Raw genomic sequence first — 22,269 nt, 5'->3', positions numbered from 1 at the left:
GCTCCTATTTAATCTGAAACTCCAAGAGCTGACTTCCTGGATTACTTGCGTTGCTTGCGCTATTCATTCCATTCCTTGTATTCCGACACAAGGTTATTTACGAAGATTTTATTCATTTCATAGAAATCAATCTCAAAATTAGAGTCTCGTTTATTCGCACTGATCTAAAACTCTGAGTTCAATTTCATAAAGTTTGAACTTGTGTAAGTAACGTTAAAAGATCATCATTTCTTTAAAGTATAAAACGTGATGAACTTATACGCGCATTCCAAAAATTTAAGCGTGATCTATGCACCAAAGGAATGATAATCTTTTAACATTATTTATGCAAATTTGAAAATTGGCTAATTACACTCAGAGTGTCAAAGAAGTAAAAACAGTTAATAATATATCTGATAAGATAAACAATATTTAATAGGAAATCACAGGTTTTAGGTTTATTAATTTTATACATTACAATTCAGGTAGACAGTCATCCAAAATTTGTGTTATCTCATTAGGCGCCAATGTTCCACTTTTGAAATACTTGTGGAAACATTTTTCAGTGAATTTTAAAAATCATATATTCCCTTCTATTCATTAAACATATAACTTAATTAACTTAACAAGTATATAACTATCTTTTTTACTGCAAACTATAATGTCACTACTAGGTATTTAAAAATTGAAGTTTTAAGAGCTTGTAAATGATAACACTTTCGTCTTTTATACCCTCTTGAAGCAAAGTAGTGTGCTTTAGACAATTTTATAGTGATTTTACTTTATTACTCAGATATCCTCTTGCCTCTTCTAAATTTGGATAAATTTCAGTAAATCCCAGTACGTAACTCATTTTACGTACCAGCATCTCATTGATTAGACTAACATGTCCCACAGATAAATCGCCAACATTCTTACAGAACATGGCTTATCCCCAGTTAGATATTGTGTTAAGTAAAAGTGGAAGAAAGAATAAACAGATAAAGTAAAGAACTGAATTTATTCACTAGAGATATTACTGGCGTCTAATGAATTAATGATGCTTAAGTAGGGAAGTGTAATGATTTCATTTTTACGAGAGGAGAATACTCGTTGTTATTCCGTTTTTAGCAGCGTAAAATAAATCCTTAGTACAGCGATAAATAGTGCAGTGACACTTGAATCGCTTGTACCGCTTTTATCGGTCCTGAAAATTTATGGATTGAACGCGAAAGAAGGGTTCAGTTAAACTTATGGTTACAGCATCATATTAAAAACAAACGTAATATATTTTATAGTGTATTGTGTTTCGCTCATCGCTATGATGAGGCGAGCTTATCGATGGGAGTAATCAGAATATAAATTAGGTTTATGTGTGTTCACCATTGCGTCGAAGCTGGAGGGATATAAATAAAACTAGTACTAGCTTTACATGCAACTTGAGAGACTATAGATAGTATTGTATATAATTCTTACCATAGAAATATTTCTGATCGAACACTCTTGTTTTTGAATATATTTATATTTTATTGTTCAGTGGTATTGGTGTTGCTAACTGAATAAAACGAAAAAGTATACTGTATTTCCGAAAATGCAATATGCAGTACGAACAGTTTGAAACAAAACGTTTCAAGCATTTTATTATTGACCTTCTGTCGTAAAAATATGAATATCTGGGGTGAACGAAAATTTAACTACACTCATCAGTGGAAATTGAATTCGTAAATTTTGCTACTAAAGAAAATCTATTTTCAATTCAATTTTAAAATCGCTCATCACTTTTTTGTATACACATTACGTACAAATTCATATTTAATATATTGCAAAGTGTAAAAAAGAAATTGAATTTCTGTAAAATCTTAAAATATTTATCCTGTTACAACAAATTTATTTAAACCTCCCTGAACGATGTTCCGTTTAAATAAGATGTTAGTTACATATTCTGGTGGAGAGAACACACCAGTGTGTTTATAGGTAGCCTGAATGTGTTCTGTCTTCAAGATCTGAAGCAGACGAAAATGATATCGGAGCATGTGCCCATTTAGCAACACACTGTACATACCCCGGGGAACAGTTACTACGAGTAGTTCTTCGAAAGAGAACGGTGTTTCCTGCGAAACCGTAAAGCGAATCCCGAGCATCCCGCTTCAAGGTACTTTTAGGCGGTACTACTGAATTTAAGCTGCTATAACCTGGAGGTTAAAGCTTCGGGACTAGCGTGCGGCCCGTAAAATCCGTTTCATCCGAACACCTTCGCGGATGTATGTATGTACGTACCCAACGTTGCACCCTGCCACGACACGGCCACGAATCGACTCGATACTTATCAAATTTGTACTTGGCGAATCGAACGGGGACATTGATTTCTCTTCTTTTAACAAATCCCACTTAATCGCAGTTCTCCATAAGATTTCATTCCTATTCAAGTGTCTATTCCCGAAGCAACATCTACGCGTATTCGTATGAGACATTTTCCAAAGATTCAATTTTCTTATTAATACGGTGCTAGGGGGTTCGTCGGCAATACTTGTTGACAATGTCGTGTAATGTGACGGAGTAGGTTTTGGATTTGCAAATATCTGCAGAGGTCCTTGTGAAATGTGAAACTGTCCTCTTTTTCGAGAGCACACATGAGAGAATTCGTATCAAAGAAGAACGATGCTCAAATTCAATCGGACGGTGTCAAATTCAATTACCGCAAAATTTACAGTGAACACGTTGTTGCTTGGGGAACGTTGAACAACGTTAACATAACGAGGTACACTCGGTGTTTGATCACGTGAATTTCACTGTCCATATTTGTCGAGGTAAATTTCATTTCTGCCTATATGTGACATGGGGAAATGTTACAGGATTATGTATTGGATTTTGTTATTTCACCGTGTTGGTTTCGGCAATATTTGTTTAATCCCACCCGTAGTCAAACGGTTGCTGTAATGTATATTACACGTGAACAACCGTGTTTTCAAGAATTCTGTCGAGGTCATATCGTTATTCGTGAGCTCGGGCAGGTATCGTTATTAAAAATCATGCGGTTAATTGATATTACCGGTTCTTTCTTTATGGAATTTATCACAACGATGTAATTGACTAATTTTAGCGAATATTAAACAGATCAGAAATAGGTGTCGGAAATGTGATTCTATTTCTCATATATTATATTTTGAGAATGACTTTTGGCAACATTCTGAGTTAGATGTAATATAGTATGGGAATAGTGAACGTTAGTTCATTGACTTTGAATTTGTAATCGAACACATGCCATTCCTGGCATCAGCTCTAAAATGAATGTACAATTATTTCTCCTACTCTACTGTGATATATTTCGTAAAGATTAATTTTAAGGGTATTTATACTATTATATCTTTTGTACCATTTATGTACGTCTTACGTACATACCGCAGTACATCCGCTATCCTATTTAATATTCCCTCAGGACAGGTTTCGAAGCAAGAACTTCGCAATACCAACTGTAATGTCAAGAGTAGCTACTTCATAGTTTCTAAATCAACGTTCCCAGATTATCAAAAATCATGTCGACTAAAAGCAACATGTAACGAACCACATCCACTTCATCCCCAAATTCCTCTAATTTGAAAACAAAAATCGTCAACTTTATTACATTATCCTACAAATTTAAAATCAAACCAACATCTCACGTTCTCCTTCCACCAATCTGGAATCACCCAATCTCAACGAGCCCCAGCCAGATCCTCCCGCTCCACGTTGCAGCATATTTCATTCCCGCCACAACGAAACGCTTTTACGCGGCGCATGAAAATTTCACCACCTGCCAACGTCGGTCCCGCCCGAAACCATAAACCTTCCACGTGAACGGTGGCATCCTCGTCGTCCTTTCGAAAGTTAATGCACATCAGTCCCGCAACGTCCTCGTACGGTGACGAATCGGTCGTAATCGCGTTACACGCTGTTCTTCCGGTAATCACTCGGTTTAATCGGCTTAAGAATTGAGGTAGGGAGTGGTTGGTCGCAGCGGCAAGGCGTAGGTCGTTCGTCGGAACGGTTTAGCTTGGCCCAGGTCAGGTCCACGTGTTATGGTGGCCAGTAAAAGCTGGTTAGCCCCGGCGTATGCGTGCCGATAAACCCCCCACTCTCCCCCAGCCCCAACCCCCCTCGATTAATCGCTGCAAGTTTGCTCTCGACGGCGGCGACGGCGAGTACGGCTCGCAGCGGGTGGCGACTGTAATTATGTGAATAATTAATAGAGATGCGACGTCAGGCCACCCCGTTACTGCGGGCCACCGCAGCACCGGGCCCGGTACCCGCCCCCTCTAAACACGCGCAACACGTAGGAACATTTCGGCATTCCTGCGGGCCAGACAGAATAGCGGTAGACGCAACTACTCCGACGCCGTGATCACTCTGGGCCCAGCCACGAATCCAAATCCATCTACACTCGGGACACGTACAAACTCTGCGTGACGGCCGTGCAGGCCGCTTCTGGCGGTATGCAAGCCATCGGGGCACCCCCTACGTACCCCGTGCGTACGGGGTTGCGAGACCAAAGTCAGACGATTTGCAGGAGCGTCTCGGTTCACTGCGCGATCACCGGTCGCTAGGGATGATCGATCGTCGACGTTGTATGGTGGTTTGGTATAAAAAAAGGGTAGATTGATTGTGTTGGAGAAGGTGTTCTTGTGGCAGCGTTTGTTCTCGAGGAAATCGACTTTGAAGGCCCGTGGCAAGCGCTGGATTAAGGGTGGCTTAAATTTCGCAGGTTTCTGTAAACGAGGAGTGGAATATTGTGGGAAATTTATGCTGATTTGTATTTCTTTCATTTTCTTGGGTACACTGTGAGCACCGGCAGCTGTAACGTAGTTTCATTTTCTGTGTGTTTTTCTGTTGTTGGTTGTAAGGGATTGGGATGGTACGTTTTATGCAAGCGTAACAAGGTTTTGATTGAAACCGGAGCTTTCTTTTTAATTTTCATCAAGGTTTCTGTGATTTCAGAGTACGTGTATTGGGTTGATATTCCGAATCGATTTTCGTGTGCACCAAATTGCGCTGCAATTGTGGCGGATCGTTTCGCGTAAGATAAGGGCACCGGTTATGCCATAGTTTTTGACGCGAACGCGCAGGAGGCATTAGATTTTATTCGACTTTTTCAGTTTATCCTTCTTCGGGAATTATCTGCTTTCCAGTTGTGCTACTTCGCGTGAAAGACTTTGCGTTTGATAACTTGTTGGAAGCTTCAAGTTTCAATACAGCTTGCTGTAGGGAAAAGAGGAAAATTGATCTTGTAGAATATTATTCATTTTTTTTCAAACGTAGATTGCGACACGTAATGCAAAAGCTTGTACAATGTAAATAACTGCAAAGCGGAGGATAAGTTTTTTTTATAAATTTACTGATAATAGTGAGGAACCTAACAAAAATTTCGCAAATAAGCTTCGAATTAATTAATCTGAATCTAAATTATTGAAAAAGTATTAATCCTGAAGATTACGTACCGAAAACCCTATAGATAGATCAATAATATAATGCCATAGTCAGGTCAAATTTGCAGATGCATTTTGCATACAGAGTGAAAATTTCTGTTCGACGGGAATCGCTAATGTTTTAGGACTTAACGACCCCCCGTACTTTCATTAATTGTAGGGGTTGAGGGATAATGAAGTAGGCTCCAATGTTTAGCGAAAGAACACAGGGAATTAAGATTAATTTACCAGTTAATAGGTACACTCGTTTGGACGATACCCAGTTGATGAATTCTGAATCTTCATTAGGAAGGAAACGTAAAAAGACAGGAATTCTGCTTTAAATAACGTTGCATTATTCATCATTAAATCATGATGCGGCGTATTTTTTATTCGAAGTATTATACGATCAGACTGTCTACAAATTTCGCAGCCAAAGTCTGACACTTTACTCTGTGCCTATGCATATAGATGAGGCGGGAATGTTATGTAAATGCATTTTTAAAAATAATTTGTGGAAGATCGTAACGGAAATATGCAAATTTAAGAAAATGCTAACTCTGAATCTCTAGAATATTTTTTATCTATGACAGAAAAACAAGAAACTCTCAATTTTGTTAGCATTCAGTGCAATACAATAGTTTGACGTTGAAAGGTATTTATAGTTTCTACGCAAAACAACTCAACGATATGCAGATTAAGTAATTCCACAGTAAACATCCTGTCTTTCTGCACTGCCTTGAAAAATCTTTCCTTACCTTCTTTACCATCCACTCTTTCGCTACAACTTTATAGGAAAACGCTTTTCAGAACGCATTTCAATAATATTCTCTACTTAATAGCTCGTTACACTACGCATTTTTGTGACAGACGATTGGTATTTCAAATATACAGGCAATAACAAAAGTCTATTGACACCATGTGAATTTACAATGTTTTAGAAAATACAGTTGTGTCTTTTGTGATATTGAACTTTATGTTTATCAATATTTTATTGCTAACAACAAGGCGGCCAGAGCGCAGAGGACCCGAAGATCGTGGGTTAAACATATAGGAATACATAAAAATAAAGAATAATAAAGAAGCATAAGATATGTGATTACACCCCAAATACCAATCGAAAGTCATAACAATGTCTCGTGTACAAACACCCTTACCTCTACCCTAAGCACACACCATCAGAATTCACTTCTAAAATCCTCAGTCATCCCCTAAATAAAAAGAAACGAAATCAAACGACATTCAACTATGTACAAACGTATTCCCTAAACCCTTCGCTATCAGACACACGTCTCTATTGCCAGCAGGCCACTATCGAATCGAAACTGTCGTTACTTCTTCGCAGGGAATGTCGCGTAACGACCAGTGCGATCTCCATTATAAATTATGCCGCTCTGAATAATGCACTTTCGTCGTAAAGCGCGGGGCGTAAAGTGCTTTCTGCCGCGGGGCACGTATCTAATATCTAATTTCACCGTCGAAAATATCCGGGCACGCGTACCGAAGCGATGCTCACGGCGGATCGCGAACCGCCAAGTTTCGAGCACACCCACGCCAAATTAATGCTACGCCACTGTGCATAGGCGTGCACGGTGATTTGCCGCCGTTAACTTTCCGACAGTTTGCCCGACATTTATGACGGTCGAGCTAGAACGCGCCCCACCACCTCGTTATGTCGTCACGACTGTTTGCTCATGGGGGTATAACAACTTGAACAAATACGCGCATAACCGCGTGGGCGCGCGGGAAATTGGAGTGGCGGTTGTTGCTTGCACGCTTATAGGGGGATACTCGATAGATTACTCGACGGGGATGGCTGTTCTAATTTTCAAGGCTTGTTGGTTTACTTGGCCTTTACGCGAAACATGGTAATGCGAATTTTTTAATCATTTTTTTTTCATTGTAGATGAAAATATCTGCCAAGTTTCAATTGTTTTCACTACACCGTTTTAAAGAAATAAATTATAACTTGAGAAAATTGTGAGTTCAGGGCATTTTCAGTGGCAAAAGTTTAGCAAATAATGCTTGAGAAAGCCTTTGTAAGTGAAAAATACCTTCCTAGGAGTAAATATAAGACATCTTACATCTAGTACGTGAATAAATTATGTTGTGGGATACAGCAAAATATTAAAATTAATAGAGCTGTATGTACTTCAGTTATTACTGCTTGCTTATCGCGTTCATTATGCATACACAGAAGTAGGTAGATTCTAATCAGTTAAATTCACTTTTAAGATTAATGTCCCTGGCAATAGAGCGTGTTTGTTTAAATTATTGTGTAATATCTCGATATTGATAAAATGATAAAGGTTTATGGTGTAGTCAAAAGTAGCGAACAGATATCTTCACTTCGATGCTATTCCACTCCACTTTCCTACTTTGGCAGTATTTTGCAATCTATTGGAAGTATAAACAACTTTCGCTCATATTTTTTGTATGATTTTAGAAAATAAATAATACAGCGCAAGCATCAGTAAAATAAGTAATTTATGGGAAACTTGAGAAGTTGCGCTTTTAAATTCGACATTACCTCCATTTCCAAATTTATCAACAATTCCATAATTCTTTGTCACTTTTTAGTTACTTCGATGTCAAATACAAGTAAAAATCTTTTTCATATCTCCAAAAACCTACCAAGCCAGCATCAGCGATTGGAAGTTTAGGAGGCAATAAAAATTCTAACTTTTGGTTGCTCCAAAAACCTGCAGAGTTCTATCAAAATCATTAACAGGCACTTCTTGCATAAATCCTGTAATTTCACACAAATCAGAAGGTACCACTAAGAAAATCAACCAAACAAAAAATTCTAATCGCAGTTACAATCTTTATTAACTATCGACTATTTCATTGTCACAGTAATAAAAAGTTTCTTCTGAATCCCAGACACCATCACCTACGATAAATCACAAGCCTCGAATCTCCCAAAATCTCGACTTCCCTTCCAGAAATAGAACCACATTAAAGAAAGTAAAGCGAAGCTGTTACAGATTGAAGGTTCAACAAACTCCCTTGCACGAAACGCTGGGAATTCTTAGAAAACCACAAAGCCACTAGGCTATACTTTTTTCCCAAGCTTTCCCACATTTACGTGCATGGGCGCACGTGCACGGGGGTATCGTCCAGCGAGCGGAGATGCGCATACCTTCGAAGCCCGCGAAGAACAGCGGGGGATAAATGTTCCTGCAGCAGCAGTTCTTCCTCGCGCAAAGCCGCTCCGTAGTGGGAATGAAAATTCTTAAATCGAATCACCGCGTACAGCCGCCTCGGTTTCCACCAGAACTCGAGCTGCCACAAGTTATCCTTGTAATTGAACCGCCCACATACGAACGAACGCGCCTACGCATACCTTCGCTAGCACACACACGCACGTGTGCAGAAGATTTAGAAACGTGGCTCGGCACAGGCGCGCAAGGAGGAAAGTTTTCTGGCGAAAGATGGGCGAAGGAGAAAGCAAAGAGGGAGCGGGTTCCGCGGCATGGTCGATGAAACCTCAACCGCCCGAATTTCTAAGGGTGGCTCCCCATTTGAAACGTTACGCGACTGGAAGACGAGCTTAATCCTCGCCGATACGAGCGCCGTGGAAACTTCAGATAAATCCCTGAGCTTGACGCTTAATTCGCGACAAATCGCAAACATAAACCAGAACGATGATCGATCGCTGACGCGACACCGTTCCCGCGGATTCGCTGTTAATTCGGTCGCGAGGAGCCGCCGCGCGGGCAGCTGGCTTATTGGCTGCTGGCGAGATCCGTCGCTGAATCTCGGTGGACCTCTGAATGTTTAATTGCTTGGTTAGCTTTGTGAAGATTGTCAGTGGCGATATATATCTAGGCGACGATTTCTTCGCGTCCACTTTGAACTGATGGAGGTCAGGCACGATGTTTCTGATAGTTTTCGCAAGGGGGGATACTGTTTCCTGTGTGGAGACGATGGAGTTTTATGTGTCTGTGGATTCTTTGATATTAAGTTAAAATTTGTTGTTTTTTTTAAGATGTCAACTGTAGCATTCAGGGCTTTTCACGTGATATACTTGTGTAGTTCATGACTTGTATTTTGAATATATTCACTTGACAGAAACACGGTTGGGTTAAGGAAGATACAAATTGTATAAATATATCACAAACACTAGTTGTGAGCTACAGAAAAGATGCTGTGTGAAAAGGTCCTAAATGGTAGTTACATAAATAAACCTCAGAAATATTTGTCACTAATTTCGCGTATCACGTGCATTGTAAGAGCAGAGTGTATTTTGTATAGAAAATATTTTAATCGGGTCCGTTGCTTCTATCTTCATACCATTGTCTTTCGTACCGAGTTTCTTTCGGTATTATTTACACTCTTATTGAATTATTAGTACACGTATCGTATATCTGCATTATGTGCAAGGGCGGTACGATAATTTTGGAAAGCTGTGAAAAATCTTATAAGAGAGCTATCGTAAACAATACCATTATTTTTCATGGAAATAGACTACGATGAATATGGGCCATTTATAAATATCCTATTTGCGCAAAGAAGACATACTTCGAGTATCCTTACTGCGCTTAAAAAGACAATAGAGGCTTTTACATTACCTTGGAGTACTTCCACCTATTCAGGAAAAGTTACCTTAAAAAAGTAACTTCCCTGGAAACCATAAGAAACAATATTCTATATTCCATTTAAGTGCTGAGGAATTCGAACGCATTGATTAACACTGAACACCCTGTATCTTGACAAACTGAGTAATAGAAACTTCCCAGAAGCATGACTAATCGAGAGACGATAAAATCGAATTTCTCTTCTACTATTAAAATTTGGAGAGCAATAATTATCGTCTGCGATGCATAGATCTTTCTTTAATTTTGCTGATACTTCACTTGAATTGTAAAATCGGGATAGCATAAGGCTACCGATGCACTGGATTAATGCTAAGCGACCATCGCGATGATATCTTTAAAAGATGCACAATGTCCATGGATAATGGAGGACGGGACGGTCGTTATTCACGAAACAAAAGGGGAGAATGCCTTTGCCCTAGCTGAACTTACTTGTTGCACGTTGTCCTCGACACCTTTGCTCCCGTGAATGTCTCCCTCGGAAAGCGACGGTCGCGTACAAAGCGGGAATCAGAAAAACTGAGGAGCAAAACAGGGGATGGGGAAAGGGTCAGCGGTCTTGAAGAGGGGGTAGAATTTGTCCAAAAGCTAGACAATGCCGAGCGTGCAGAGATCGTCTTTGTACGGCGCGGAACAATCGGCGAAAGTGCGGCCCTTAGAATCCATAAACGGCGCCGCACGCCGCGACGCTTTGTTACAGTTGTGGAAGCGGTAGGCTAGCACGAGGGAACTTATAAATTCATGATTGGCTTGTTGCTTGGGCCCCCTTGATTTATCGCCTTCGATTCGAGCGCGACAGAAGAGATTGCCGCGTTTTATAGCGGCGTTGATTAATTGGCATCCAGCAATTGGTTAGATCCCTTATCGGTCTCGAAGAATGGTAAATATAAAAATGATGGTTACGAAAATATGAACCTCCAATGTGTAGACTGTAGATGGTAGATTGGCAATGAGTAGCTGATTAAATTCGCCGCAATTTGTGCATTAAAATCATTAACATTCAAAATTAATTAACACTCCGTATTTCCCAACCCCCTCGGTTTTGCTTCGAGAACTATCTGCGGGCCAAGGAAATGTAAATTCTTATTCTACCTGTTACGGTAATCAGTTAAATTAACACAGTGTTGAGGAACAAGAAACCCAGTCGACAGTAATATTTTCTTAATATTTTTCTCGAAGTTAGGAAAGTTTTAAAAAAAATCAAAACGTTATTCGGTGAATGAAGACTCGAGAGCTATAGTAGGGTTAAGGAAACGAGAACACGGCTGGGTCGAAAAATACCCAAGAAACTTGTGTTACACAAAAGTTACCCTTGAAACGAACTCGTTGAAAGAAAAAAGTTCTCGTAAACATATGTCCGGAAATGAAGCCCTTCTGAGATAATTCAAAAACTTCATTCGATTACGCATACCGTACGCAAGACAATGCTCTTTTTATTACAAATGCTGAAAAAGTGATACATTTTTATTCACACTGTGTAAATAATAACATCTTATGGAAGCTGACGTTTACGATGACATCGAATCAAGTGGCTGGAACCACAAAAGTAAGCTAGACGTAACATTATAAAGTATTTTACAATCACGTATTCCAATCACTTAAATTTCAGTATCTCCGAAAGGATATTTTTCCCAATTTCCAAGCAATAACATCTTCGCTACTTGTAAAAATTTTTGCTTTTTTTCATCGAGTTCTTACCTACCCTTACGAAACAGCCTGTATATCAAACCAAAGATGATCCAACTACTAATAAACAAAGGCGAGTACGTAATATAAAATTTGAAGAGCAGAAGACATGAAAGACCAGGCTGTCGATGTTAAGCTGGCAGTTTTTAATGCTGCGATAAACGAAAGCCGTCTGCGTAACTGGCTGTTGCCTGTCGTACCCTCTGTTTCCCACCCGTTTCTACGCGCCTTTCGTTTTTCGAAGAGTTAGAGGGCGCTCGAGATAAATGCAGCGAGATACGCGCGATGCATCGCGATTGTTTCGCCGCGGCGCTGTGCATCGTCGCGGCAGCCGCGAACAAAAGGGAAAGACGGCCGTTTATATAGCAGGCGTCGTTACGAAAAACGGAGGAATTCGCTAGGTGTCAATTACAGCCGCTTCTCCGTTTCCCGTTGAATTACACCAATAGGATATTCTCTCATCGCGCGATTGTTTCCCACCCGACGAAAGGGAATATCGGAACGTGGAAATTTTCGAGGCATTGTTCGCGCCCCAGACGACATTTCGTCTAGATTTCAGCCCCGCCCGGTTGATTGGACTGGCGAGGCACAGCGCGAACGCGATAATTCGGGGGGCACGTGACCGATGCTTCTGGCTCAATTTTTTTTTTTTTTTTGAAAGTAGGCGAAACGGGACGAATGTTGAAATATTTCCATATGCATTTCCCACCCTGATGGAGCATTTACTGCAAAGTTGTAGTGAGATGTTTTAGCCTGTTCACTGGGGAAGACGTGATAAGTCGGTGTTTGAATGTCCCTCCGTGCTGGGTAGATTGGGTTGATTTGTCGCGAAAATTTCGATATTTCAGACTAGGCAGTCTTTTTCCGCGAAAGAAACACTTTCTTCTTAATGTATTTTCTAAAAAATGAAAGCAAATCCAGATGTATCATTTTATTCAATGTTTATTATCATCATAGAGATTAAAAAAAAGTTGCTATGAAATATACATGTGCTTTAAAAATGGCGGTGCTGATTGTTAAACATTTTAACGTTCCTCTGTGGTTTTGCTGTAATATTGGTCTTAAAAAGTGACGTAATCCAATTTCAAGGTGTGATTCTTGTTTATTACATCCGTAGTTTCCTGCGCAACCAATAACAACTAATATTCAAACGGAATTGTTAAATTGGTGGCCGAAAAATGGCGATTATTTCAAGAAAAATTCGATCGTGGGTTACTAAAAATCCGCGACTTTTTTTATGAAAATCTAGAATGTTTACTGTCCATGTACTAGTTTGCGCGGGAAATGGTACATGTTTTATACATTCTGTAATTTTTTCAAGTCGATCTGAACCTCCGTTCATTCGCAAATACGGCAAAGTCGAGAGAAAAAAAGATCCCCATAAAAAAACTTCAAAAAAGTAAAAAAATTATTCGCAAATACGGCAAAGTCGAGAGAAAAAAAGATTCGAGAAAACGCGTTTAAAGTTTCTGGGCAAAGGCGACGGTATAAGTTACCACTTGACCTTTTTAGCTGCCAAATCAACAATTTTACGAATTTTAATATAAACCAAACGGCATTTTATTCGATTTTTCGACTGCCTAGTCCCCTTGACGCCAAACGGCCGGCGCTTAATACCGGGCAGTAGGTAGATACATCTGTGATATTTGAAAAGCTACTGATCCATTATTCCACGCAAACCGTAAAGGGGGTTGAAAAAACAACGACTAGGTTTCGACAAGTTTCACTCGCGTGTACAAAGCTAAGGAGATTGATTGATTGTTGAGTTCCACGGGAATCCGGTGCATCGTATAAAATATAGACTATTAAATATACCAATTTTAATCGTAAACATTCGTGAACAGTAAATAAACGAAGGTGATGCAAAGTTCAAGGAGCATACGAAATATTAGCTACAAGGAAAATACTGTGTATAAGTACAGAAACTTTCGTACTCGGGGGAACTTCGTAGAAATCGGAATCTGTCGCGGGGAGCAATTGCTCGTATCGATTCTCGCTGCCCTTACGTGCCCCCTGTTCGTTCCTCGGCCAAGTACCCGTGACTCGACTTATTTGCTAAGTAGGCAATGTCAGAACTCCGTTTTACGGTAACAGTCGTAAGTGCTTAATACCTGTTCGGCACAGTTTCCAGGAGGGAGTTGGCAAACTATCAGTACGATCGAAAGTATTAACAAATTTGGAAGTTGCCGGTGATTCGAGAGTGGCCGATAGAGACGGGCGGGCAATTGCTTTAAACTTTGACGTCCTCTGCTCGCGTCGTGCCTGGTGATTTGCATGCATATGAAGGCGCGAGATTTACAACAATATCCGCCTGTTATTTTGCCCTGTGAATGGCCGGCGTTGCGTCGGTATTAAAGTTTCTCTGCGGACCCCCCTCAAGATTTCATTAAATCTAATTCGAGAATTACTGTGCTGCTTTAAAGTCGCCGCGACATATTAAACCTTCGTTTTTACTTCTGCACGATTATGCACCTCCGCCCGTTGTTTACGAGAATAGTCGACGGAACTCATGTGTGAGAACGCTGCGTACACTTTGTCGCGTTAATTTTGAAATTTACATTTCGAAGCTGCGATGTGCGAAATTCGGGATGAATATATGTTTAAATTGTTGAAACTTAAAGCGGGGGAAATTTCTGTAAAGCAGTGTAACATCTTTTTCAAAGGGAATCAGATAAGCAGACATTTGTACATTAAAAAATGCGAAACTCATTCAGAGGACAAAATGCAACTACTTTTACGTTGGTGGATGCAAGTGTATTGATTCGCAGAAGCAATGTCAATAGTTACAACGTTAGAAATAGGTTTCAATCTCAAGTCGTCGGGATGACAGCTTGAATTAGTTGTATGGGATGCTTTGAGTGGCATAGTACTTGAGGAAAATTTCGAGTTTGGTAGTCGAATATTTAGTACATTGCATATAATCAGTATTGCAATTTTTCACCTTCTTCATAGTTTACTTCTGCATCGATGCACCATTCAAATCATTGTATATAGTCTTTGCAGCATTTTTAAAAGTACTTTCTGGAACTAAGCCCAGATATTCTATTACAGCTGGTTGAATGACTTGGTAATCAACGCAACGATACTATTTCACAATACATATTCGTTTTACTCGTGGGAATAAGAATATGTTCAATCTTTCATTATTCATTATCACTATCGAACTTTGATGGACCTATTTCTGACTACGTAAATAAAAACGCTTGTGGCATTTATTAATGGAAACTTAGTTATGTGAAAATGTTCACGCCAACAGAAGTGGTCTCCTTTAATTGCAGTAGAATGAAATGATTAATATCTACATTATTTAGCATATTTTCCATGAAATCATTCGTCCATAACTCCCTGTGGGCTATTTAATAATACATCGCATTTCAATGGGTAATATCTGAACACCTCTACATAGGTCTTTGATCTCGAGGATATTTGATTCCTTCTTTTGGTTTCACCCTGTGGGGGTGGATTATTAAGGAACTCTTCATTTCAAAGGATGTTCCTATGAGCGAATGAAGGATTAGTTTCTCGTATATGAAAGTGATCTTATTCTTAGTATTTTTCTTAGAATCTGTTTTTATTAATTCTGCACTATCCGTACAAATACAGGGTGTTCATAAATGTACAGCGCAAACTTCTCAGGGCGTGCAGCACTCGTCAAAAGAAACAACAAAAATATTACCAAATTTGAATAAGAAGCCTAACTATTTCTTTTAATATTATGCAGTACCTATTCTTGTTAATTATCGTCCCTATTTGGCAGTTAATTAAAAAGAATTCGTATACTCACCGTTTCTATGTGTCTGAAAATGAATTGAAACATACCTGTGTAAAGAAACATGTCGAGCTACGTATTCGAATTTACGAATAACCCATCCAAAAAATAATGGTATTTCTATTTTACGTCTAAAAAATTGTTAACTTCGACTCCTATGTTTACTAATAATTTTTTATTCATTTCGATTAGTACTGCCTTACATTCAATACTCTGATCGGAGCAAAATCAAGGGCTACTCAGCGGCTGACCATATAACATGGTTATATCACTGATCTACTCATCTCTGACTATACCTGCAGGATGGGCACTCTTTATCTCTCGTGAATTACAATCAAAGGAAAGACCCTTAACAGTTCATTCCTTTTGTTTCGTCTACGTTACTATAGAAGCAATATTTAATAACATTATCACCAATTTGCAAACTTATGGCTTAGCATTATTAAATGGCCTATATCCCTCACTAAATCAGTGTAATATTCATAAAACTTGAATCTTAAGATTTCAATAAAAATATTACCGCCCGTTTTGCAAAAGATGCTTATACAATTATGTATTAATAGTCATTCATATAATACAATTAAGAACGCATCATGGTATAATACAATTTCCAATGTTTTTGTAATGTAAATTCCTTCAATATTACCTTTTTCAATCGCTAGGATTTAAGTGCAGTTGTCGGTCCGTCTATCGATTAATCATTCCAGGAGAAACGTATGAACAATCAGTGAAACGTATGGATCGCCGAATAAATCTCGCCTGGTAATATATCGCTGACATTTATTAGATATCAATGACGGCTGCAGCGCGCAGCTGCTCGCAAAGCAACGCGACACACAATAACAAAGAGACGAAACGAATAATAATCGATACATTAAATCGTCGCAATGAGCCAGGGTGACTGTAATTTCGATATCTCGCAGACCTGTCGATCGAACGTTAACAAACGCATCGCCCGTCGATATTTAAACGGTGACCACTTAAAACCTCCGTTGCGAGAACGAACCGAACGAATCGCGCGCTCGTTGAAATTGAAGGGTGATTTAAACGGAGCCTCGCGGAATAACGGTGAAATTGATTTTAGCAAATTTTCGTTAGGGTAAAACTTTTCAATTGGATAAGTAGTGAGATATGCGGCAAGATGAAGCTGAAAGGGGATATGGAAAGAAGCGATTTTGATAGAACGCCTCGTTCTTTGTGAAAATTAATTGAATACTTTTTCACAGCACCCTTCCCCCCTTTCCCCTCGACCGTTCACTCTTCTACCAGGATTTTGATTCACTTTATCTCTGGCATATTAGCTCAATTAACTCCTGGGCGAAGCACAATGCCAGCCGTGTCTTTGAAAGGTGATAAAGGCTAAATTTTTTTCCTCACGTTCCCTCGACTCTCCTGTATTATTCCGTTCGCTTTTCACATTTCGTTGTTATAATTTTATTAGACAATAGTGCCATCCTGAGCAAAGAGGAAGTATATACAATTTTCTTCCGAGGTGCCAAAGGAACAAATTGCAATATTGCTTTGTTTTTGGAGACAGAGAGAGAGAGACAGAGAGAGAGAGAGAGAGAGAGAGAGAGAGAGAGCAAAGTGGTAGCTGTAAACTGCAAAACGGGATAGTTAAATTGGGATTCATTGAGTGTATGAAAACGAATAGTAACGATGTATTGTTTGCCACCAGATTTGTCTCTCTATTGTAACGTGCCATCTACGAAGTGGCAAATGTAGTACGTCGTGGGCGCGCGCGTGGGCTATTTAAACATGGCAGTAACAATAATTTGTTGGAAATCGTACCTAACTCGCTGTTACGCAATAGTAATTACAGTAATTACAGTGTGCTACGGGTAAACAATAATTGTCGCGTCACATCGCTAATAACTTGAGGTAATTATCGTTAATTGAACAGTCTCTGTCGCTTGTTTATCTATCTGTGTACATCTGCCTCGTTCGAGTGCGCTCGCATGGGGAAAAGTTAGTGTGACGGCACTTCGTTTGCGAACATGTCACATTCAACTATACAATCATCGATTGAACGTGCTACTAATTGTTAGTGCATCTCGTGTTTTGCCGGTCTGGTCGTGATTGGCGTAACGGAAGGAAGAATTATTTAAATGAGCCTCTCTTGTGTAAGGGATTGGCGAAAACGTGATTTGTGGCAGCTTATGGGTCGTACTTTGCATCGGGTTTAATATGTTTCGTTAAATTGATTTTAATATCAGATCCAGGATTATTTTGGCATTACTTCGAAACTAATTTTTTTTTTGTAAGCTTAGAATATTCACGGATGATTTGATTTCTTAAAAGATCTGTGTCTTGTATGCCTTCTTTCACGTAATTAAATTTCTACCTGCAGTTTTGAAGCACCCTGTGCATAACGTACTGGATACTTTCTGTCATTCGGTATTCCTATCTCGGTGAATAAAAAATTGATGAACGAGTTACGTTTATGTAACTTTTTTGCCATTTCATTCATCCCCTGACGTATTGGCGTACAATTAATAAATAAATCTGCACGAATTTATGAAGGCATTTCGTCGAAAACAACAATAAAGCACTCGAACGATAATATGGTGGAGAAGTGCGATTGTTGGGAAAAATAATTATAATGTTGCATGCACATTGTTTCTGAATCAAGTGGTAAGGATTCATTATTAATGCATAATGCGCTGCCCTCGCAATAAGCAATTACGTATCATAATTGTTTTCAAATCAAGTTTCAATCAAATTTGTTTTTGATATCACGTCAATTTCGTTTGCCTCACGCGTTGGGAAGTTTTGGTTCTAAAAAGAAGCTCTATGAATCTGATACACCAATATTTTTGAACGTCTTATATGAAGGCAACTTCCAAATACGTTTTCGCTTTAGTTTCCCCTTCGTTCTCCTTGAAAACTATCAAAATACTGGCGCTACATTTGCAAGCTGCACAGCTGGCGTGAAATAAAAGAAAGAAGAAATTTGATGTCCTCTGACTCTCGTGGAAAGGATGCATATGACGGTAGCTCTTCTTCGCTATGTTTTGTCTGAGATGCTCTTCAGAACGCGATAAGCGGCTTTTATCGACAAATCTTTTGCAAAACGAGACGCATACTGTCAAGATGCAAATCTGATTTAGAGATACTTCTTTTCGTTTCGCAGAGGAAGATGGTAGGGCTATTCCACGCAAAGTCGGCCATTTCCTTGCATTTGATGTCAGGAATTTTGCAGAGGAAAATTGTGATATAATGCCGTCTACGCGAAATGATGGGGATTTAAGTCACCATTTTGCTGGCATCGAATTTGTTTAAAAAATACAGTTCGTTGAAGTTTCTAATTTTCGCTCATTTTCACGAAAGCATAGTCGACAAATGAATTCTTACCTTCAAAACTATTAGTCTCACAAATGTCACTTTTCTTTTATTTTAATCGGGAAGGATTGAACTTTCTTAATAAGTTTGTTTCTATATCGACAAATCATTTTCCCAACAGAAGTTACAAAACTTGGTAGATTGTATATTTTCAAATAAAACAAATTCCAAGCCAGCAAAATGGTGACTTAACACCCCTTGCCAATTTCACGTAAGCTATATTATATTCTAATTTCATAAAAATCCCAATGTCAAATGCAAAACGTAACCGTGTCGGTTTGTAATGGCACAATAGATGATTCTCTTGACGATGCAGAAATAAAACGTAATTTTGGTTACATTCATAAGCCTACCGATTATTACATTCAAGATTATTACTTATAATACTCTAACTTCATTAATTCTACGTAGATTACTTTTGATTAATGTTCTTTCCTCGCGAACAATTTATATTTAAATTCATAGCGGCTTAACTACAATTCAATTAATCTGGAGAATGGCTTTGACGGTTCATCCTTTGCATAAGCCCGATGTATTTTTAGATAATGTCAGCTCGAATGAGCACGAGACCCTTTTTAGGTTTCCCCTGGTCTGATAAGGAGCGACAGTTACAATCATTGTAGCATGTCATCTACAATGTTCAGAGATGTAAGCCAAAACGTGTAAAGTCGACGAACGATGTAGAAAAAAAGACTGCACTCGCTGGTGGGTAAAAAAAACACGTTACAATATTTTAAACTTTTGGAAAATAATTCTTCAATAACAAGGCATCTTGGAAGAATTAAATTATATAAAGGATATCAAATTCACTGATATTTTAAATACATTTTAAGCCATTTACGTTAATAGCATCAATTATCATTACCAACATCCCCATTTGTCATTCCCAAAAATTAAAACACAAATACAACTTCCTCTACCAAAATAGAAATCCAGTTTCCATCAAGCCTCTATTTCACCTACACACATTCCACTAAAAAAAAGTCCACATACACCCCAGAAATGTAAAATTTTGTAAAGAATCCAATATTATCTACAACTGACCATATTTTATGATGTCCCTTCTCTCATTTATCCCTCCCCGTTACGAAACAAAGAAGGATGCGGGAACCTTCAGCAATGCTTGGCCAGCAGAACTCTGTTCTTTCAGCTTGATCTGGTTGAAGCGAAAAAAAATTCACGTGAAAATTATCGATGGGCCGTGAATCCTAGCGTGATACGCGCGCGACGAGACGGGGACGCGAAACGACGCGTGGTTGATCACATTGATTAATGAAGCTGTGGTATGAACACGTTAGTGCGGATGAGGGTTTCGACGGGACGTACCAAACGAACGTGGTGGTCACGCATAACGGCAGTTGCCTGTACGTCCCCCCGGGCATCTTCAAGAGCACATGCAAGATAGACATCACTTGGTTCCCCTTTGACGACCAACACTGTGACATGAAGTTCGGATCCTGGACCTACGACGGCAACCAGGTACACACTACTGCCTCCACTACACACTAAAACACGCTCAGAATACACACGGAGCACCAAAACTCTTATCGGTCCCGAATTTCGCCGATCGGAGCACCGGTGCGCTCGTCTTTGGTGCGTGCAAACGCGGGGATTTCTGGCGACGTGTCGTCCAAATGCGGGGGCTCCAATCACTGTAGACGACGCCATGCCGAGAGACGCTGCTTAAATTACTTTAACGATTCGACTAAACTCCTTAGACCAGTAACAGAATTAATTTGACCAATGAGAAACCGAATTTCAGATTACTCGCTTGCACGGTGATCGTGACTTTATTTATTTTTACGTAAAGCGCATTGTCACGTGATATTAATATCCCTGGAATTCTTGGGAAGTCGCTGAGATGTAGGGCAGTGTGATCGATGCTACTTCGTCGGGCAATTTTGTCTTTGGAAAAGAGATCATGCTGCTGACGAAGTGGCGGTCTAGGAAATTAAATGATTAATGAAATGGCGAATCGGGCACTCCATTACGCTGGGTAAATAAATGATGACGTCGCTGGATTGATATGTCGTATGTATTTGCATATTTTATGATTTAAATGACGTTAGTTCATTTCCGGCGTGGTTGAACGAAGTTCGTTGGGTTGCGTCAGCTGATCGAACTGTCCGGGTCTTTTCGGGGGATTTATTATTCATCACTGATATTTCGAACATTTATCTGGCATAGACAGTGTTGATTAAGGAACATAGTAAGACGCGGAAAGTGCCAAGCACTGTTATTGACAAAATTTCTGTTATTCGCTCTTACGAACACAACAATGCAGTCGCAATCACTGTACAAGTAAAACACCGCGAGAAGTCAAGATTTCGGGCAGCAGCTACGCGCGACAGGGTGAAACTGAAGGAACGCTGTCGATATCGGTATCCGCGCCTGTCGTGGTCGTCTTACAAGCTCAGGCGCAACAATCGAGTCGCGAAAGCAGTGTCCACAAATCGACGACCGCAAAAGCGACATACGTCTAATTTTTTTACACTTGTCTGCCAGCTCGCGAGAATGGTCTGACGATTCCGTTCATGGCGCCGTGAACAGTAAATGGAGACGCTTTTGGAGACCGCGCCAGCATTGACGAATCCTTATTGCGTCGATATTCGATCCCGTCTCCCGCCACCTACGCAAAAAGAAAAGTCCTCTTGATCCCACGCTCATGAGCTCCCTCCCGAGGCTTCTTTGTCCGACACAAGAACTCAGTGCAACACAATAGCAACGCTCCATAGATAGCCGTTCGTTCTCACGCTTCGTAGCTTCAGCTCAGATCTATATATATAATATAGGTATATAAACATATATATATATACATATATATGGTACGATATATATATATTTTTTACGTATATGTGTATATACGATACATACACGCACATGTACTAACATACGTGAAATGCCGAGAAGTGTGGGAAAGAAGAGGGGTGAAAGAAAGGCGGTCGCTACAGCATCCGATGGCTAGGAATATGGGATGTCCTCTCTCGCTAAATCATTCTTTTCGCACTTTCTTTTTACGTTTAAAGTGGGTAATCTGTCGCCTGCGATTTGGCAGGGAACGGCTAGTCAGGTACAGTTTCATGGTGTCGAGAAAGAATCGACGTTGTTGGCAGGTATAAAAGTTCTACGGTAATCTAATAATGCTAAAATAAATGCTAAAAAGCATAACCAGTAAACTGATTAGAAGTGTGATTTCACGTGTTTATGAGAAAGAGCAGAATGTTCTTAATTGTTTTTTTTTATGCGTATTTTGTGCAAGCTGTAGGTAGAAGGAAATATACAGTTTTTGTTACGCGATGTTCGTCATTCAAGAGACTACTCTGTCGAACACTGTGTGCTTGTGATTTGTTTCTTTAGTAGAATTAACAAGGCAGGGCAGCTCTGTTGGATTAGTGGAGTACGTAATGGGATCTACTTTTAATTAACATCTGGTTTGAAATGATGTAACATTATGTTTTTATTCGCGAGGAATTAACTG

The 22,269-nt window shown here is 39.5% G+C and overlaps 1 protein-coding gene across 2 annotated transcripts in view; it reads left to right on the top strand.

The window, feature by feature from the left end:
- Positions 1–22,269, top strand: part of Nachralpha6 (nicotinic acetylcholine receptor alpha6) — a 391,747-nt gene that overhangs the window by 200,865 nt on the left and 168,613 nt on the right. For both annotated transcript variants that reach the window (XM_076819769.1, XM_076819770.1), the window contains exon 6: positions 20,090–20,270. In XM_076819769.1, the coding sequence (XP_076675884.1) occupies positions 20,090–20,270 (181 nt within the window). The remainder of the gene's footprint in view (positions 1–20,089; positions 20,271–22,269) is intronic.

Source organism: Andrena cerasifolii, chromosome 9 (genome assembly GCF_050908995.1).
Source record: "Andrena cerasifolii isolate SP2316 chromosome 9, iyAndCera1_principal, whole genome shotgun sequence".
Lineage (NCBI taxonomy): Eukaryota > Metazoa > Arthropoda > Insecta > Hymenoptera > Andrenidae > Andrena > Andrena cerasifolii.
Note: the sequence above shows the minus strand (reverse complement) of the source record. Positions and strands in the feature narration are given on the sequence as shown.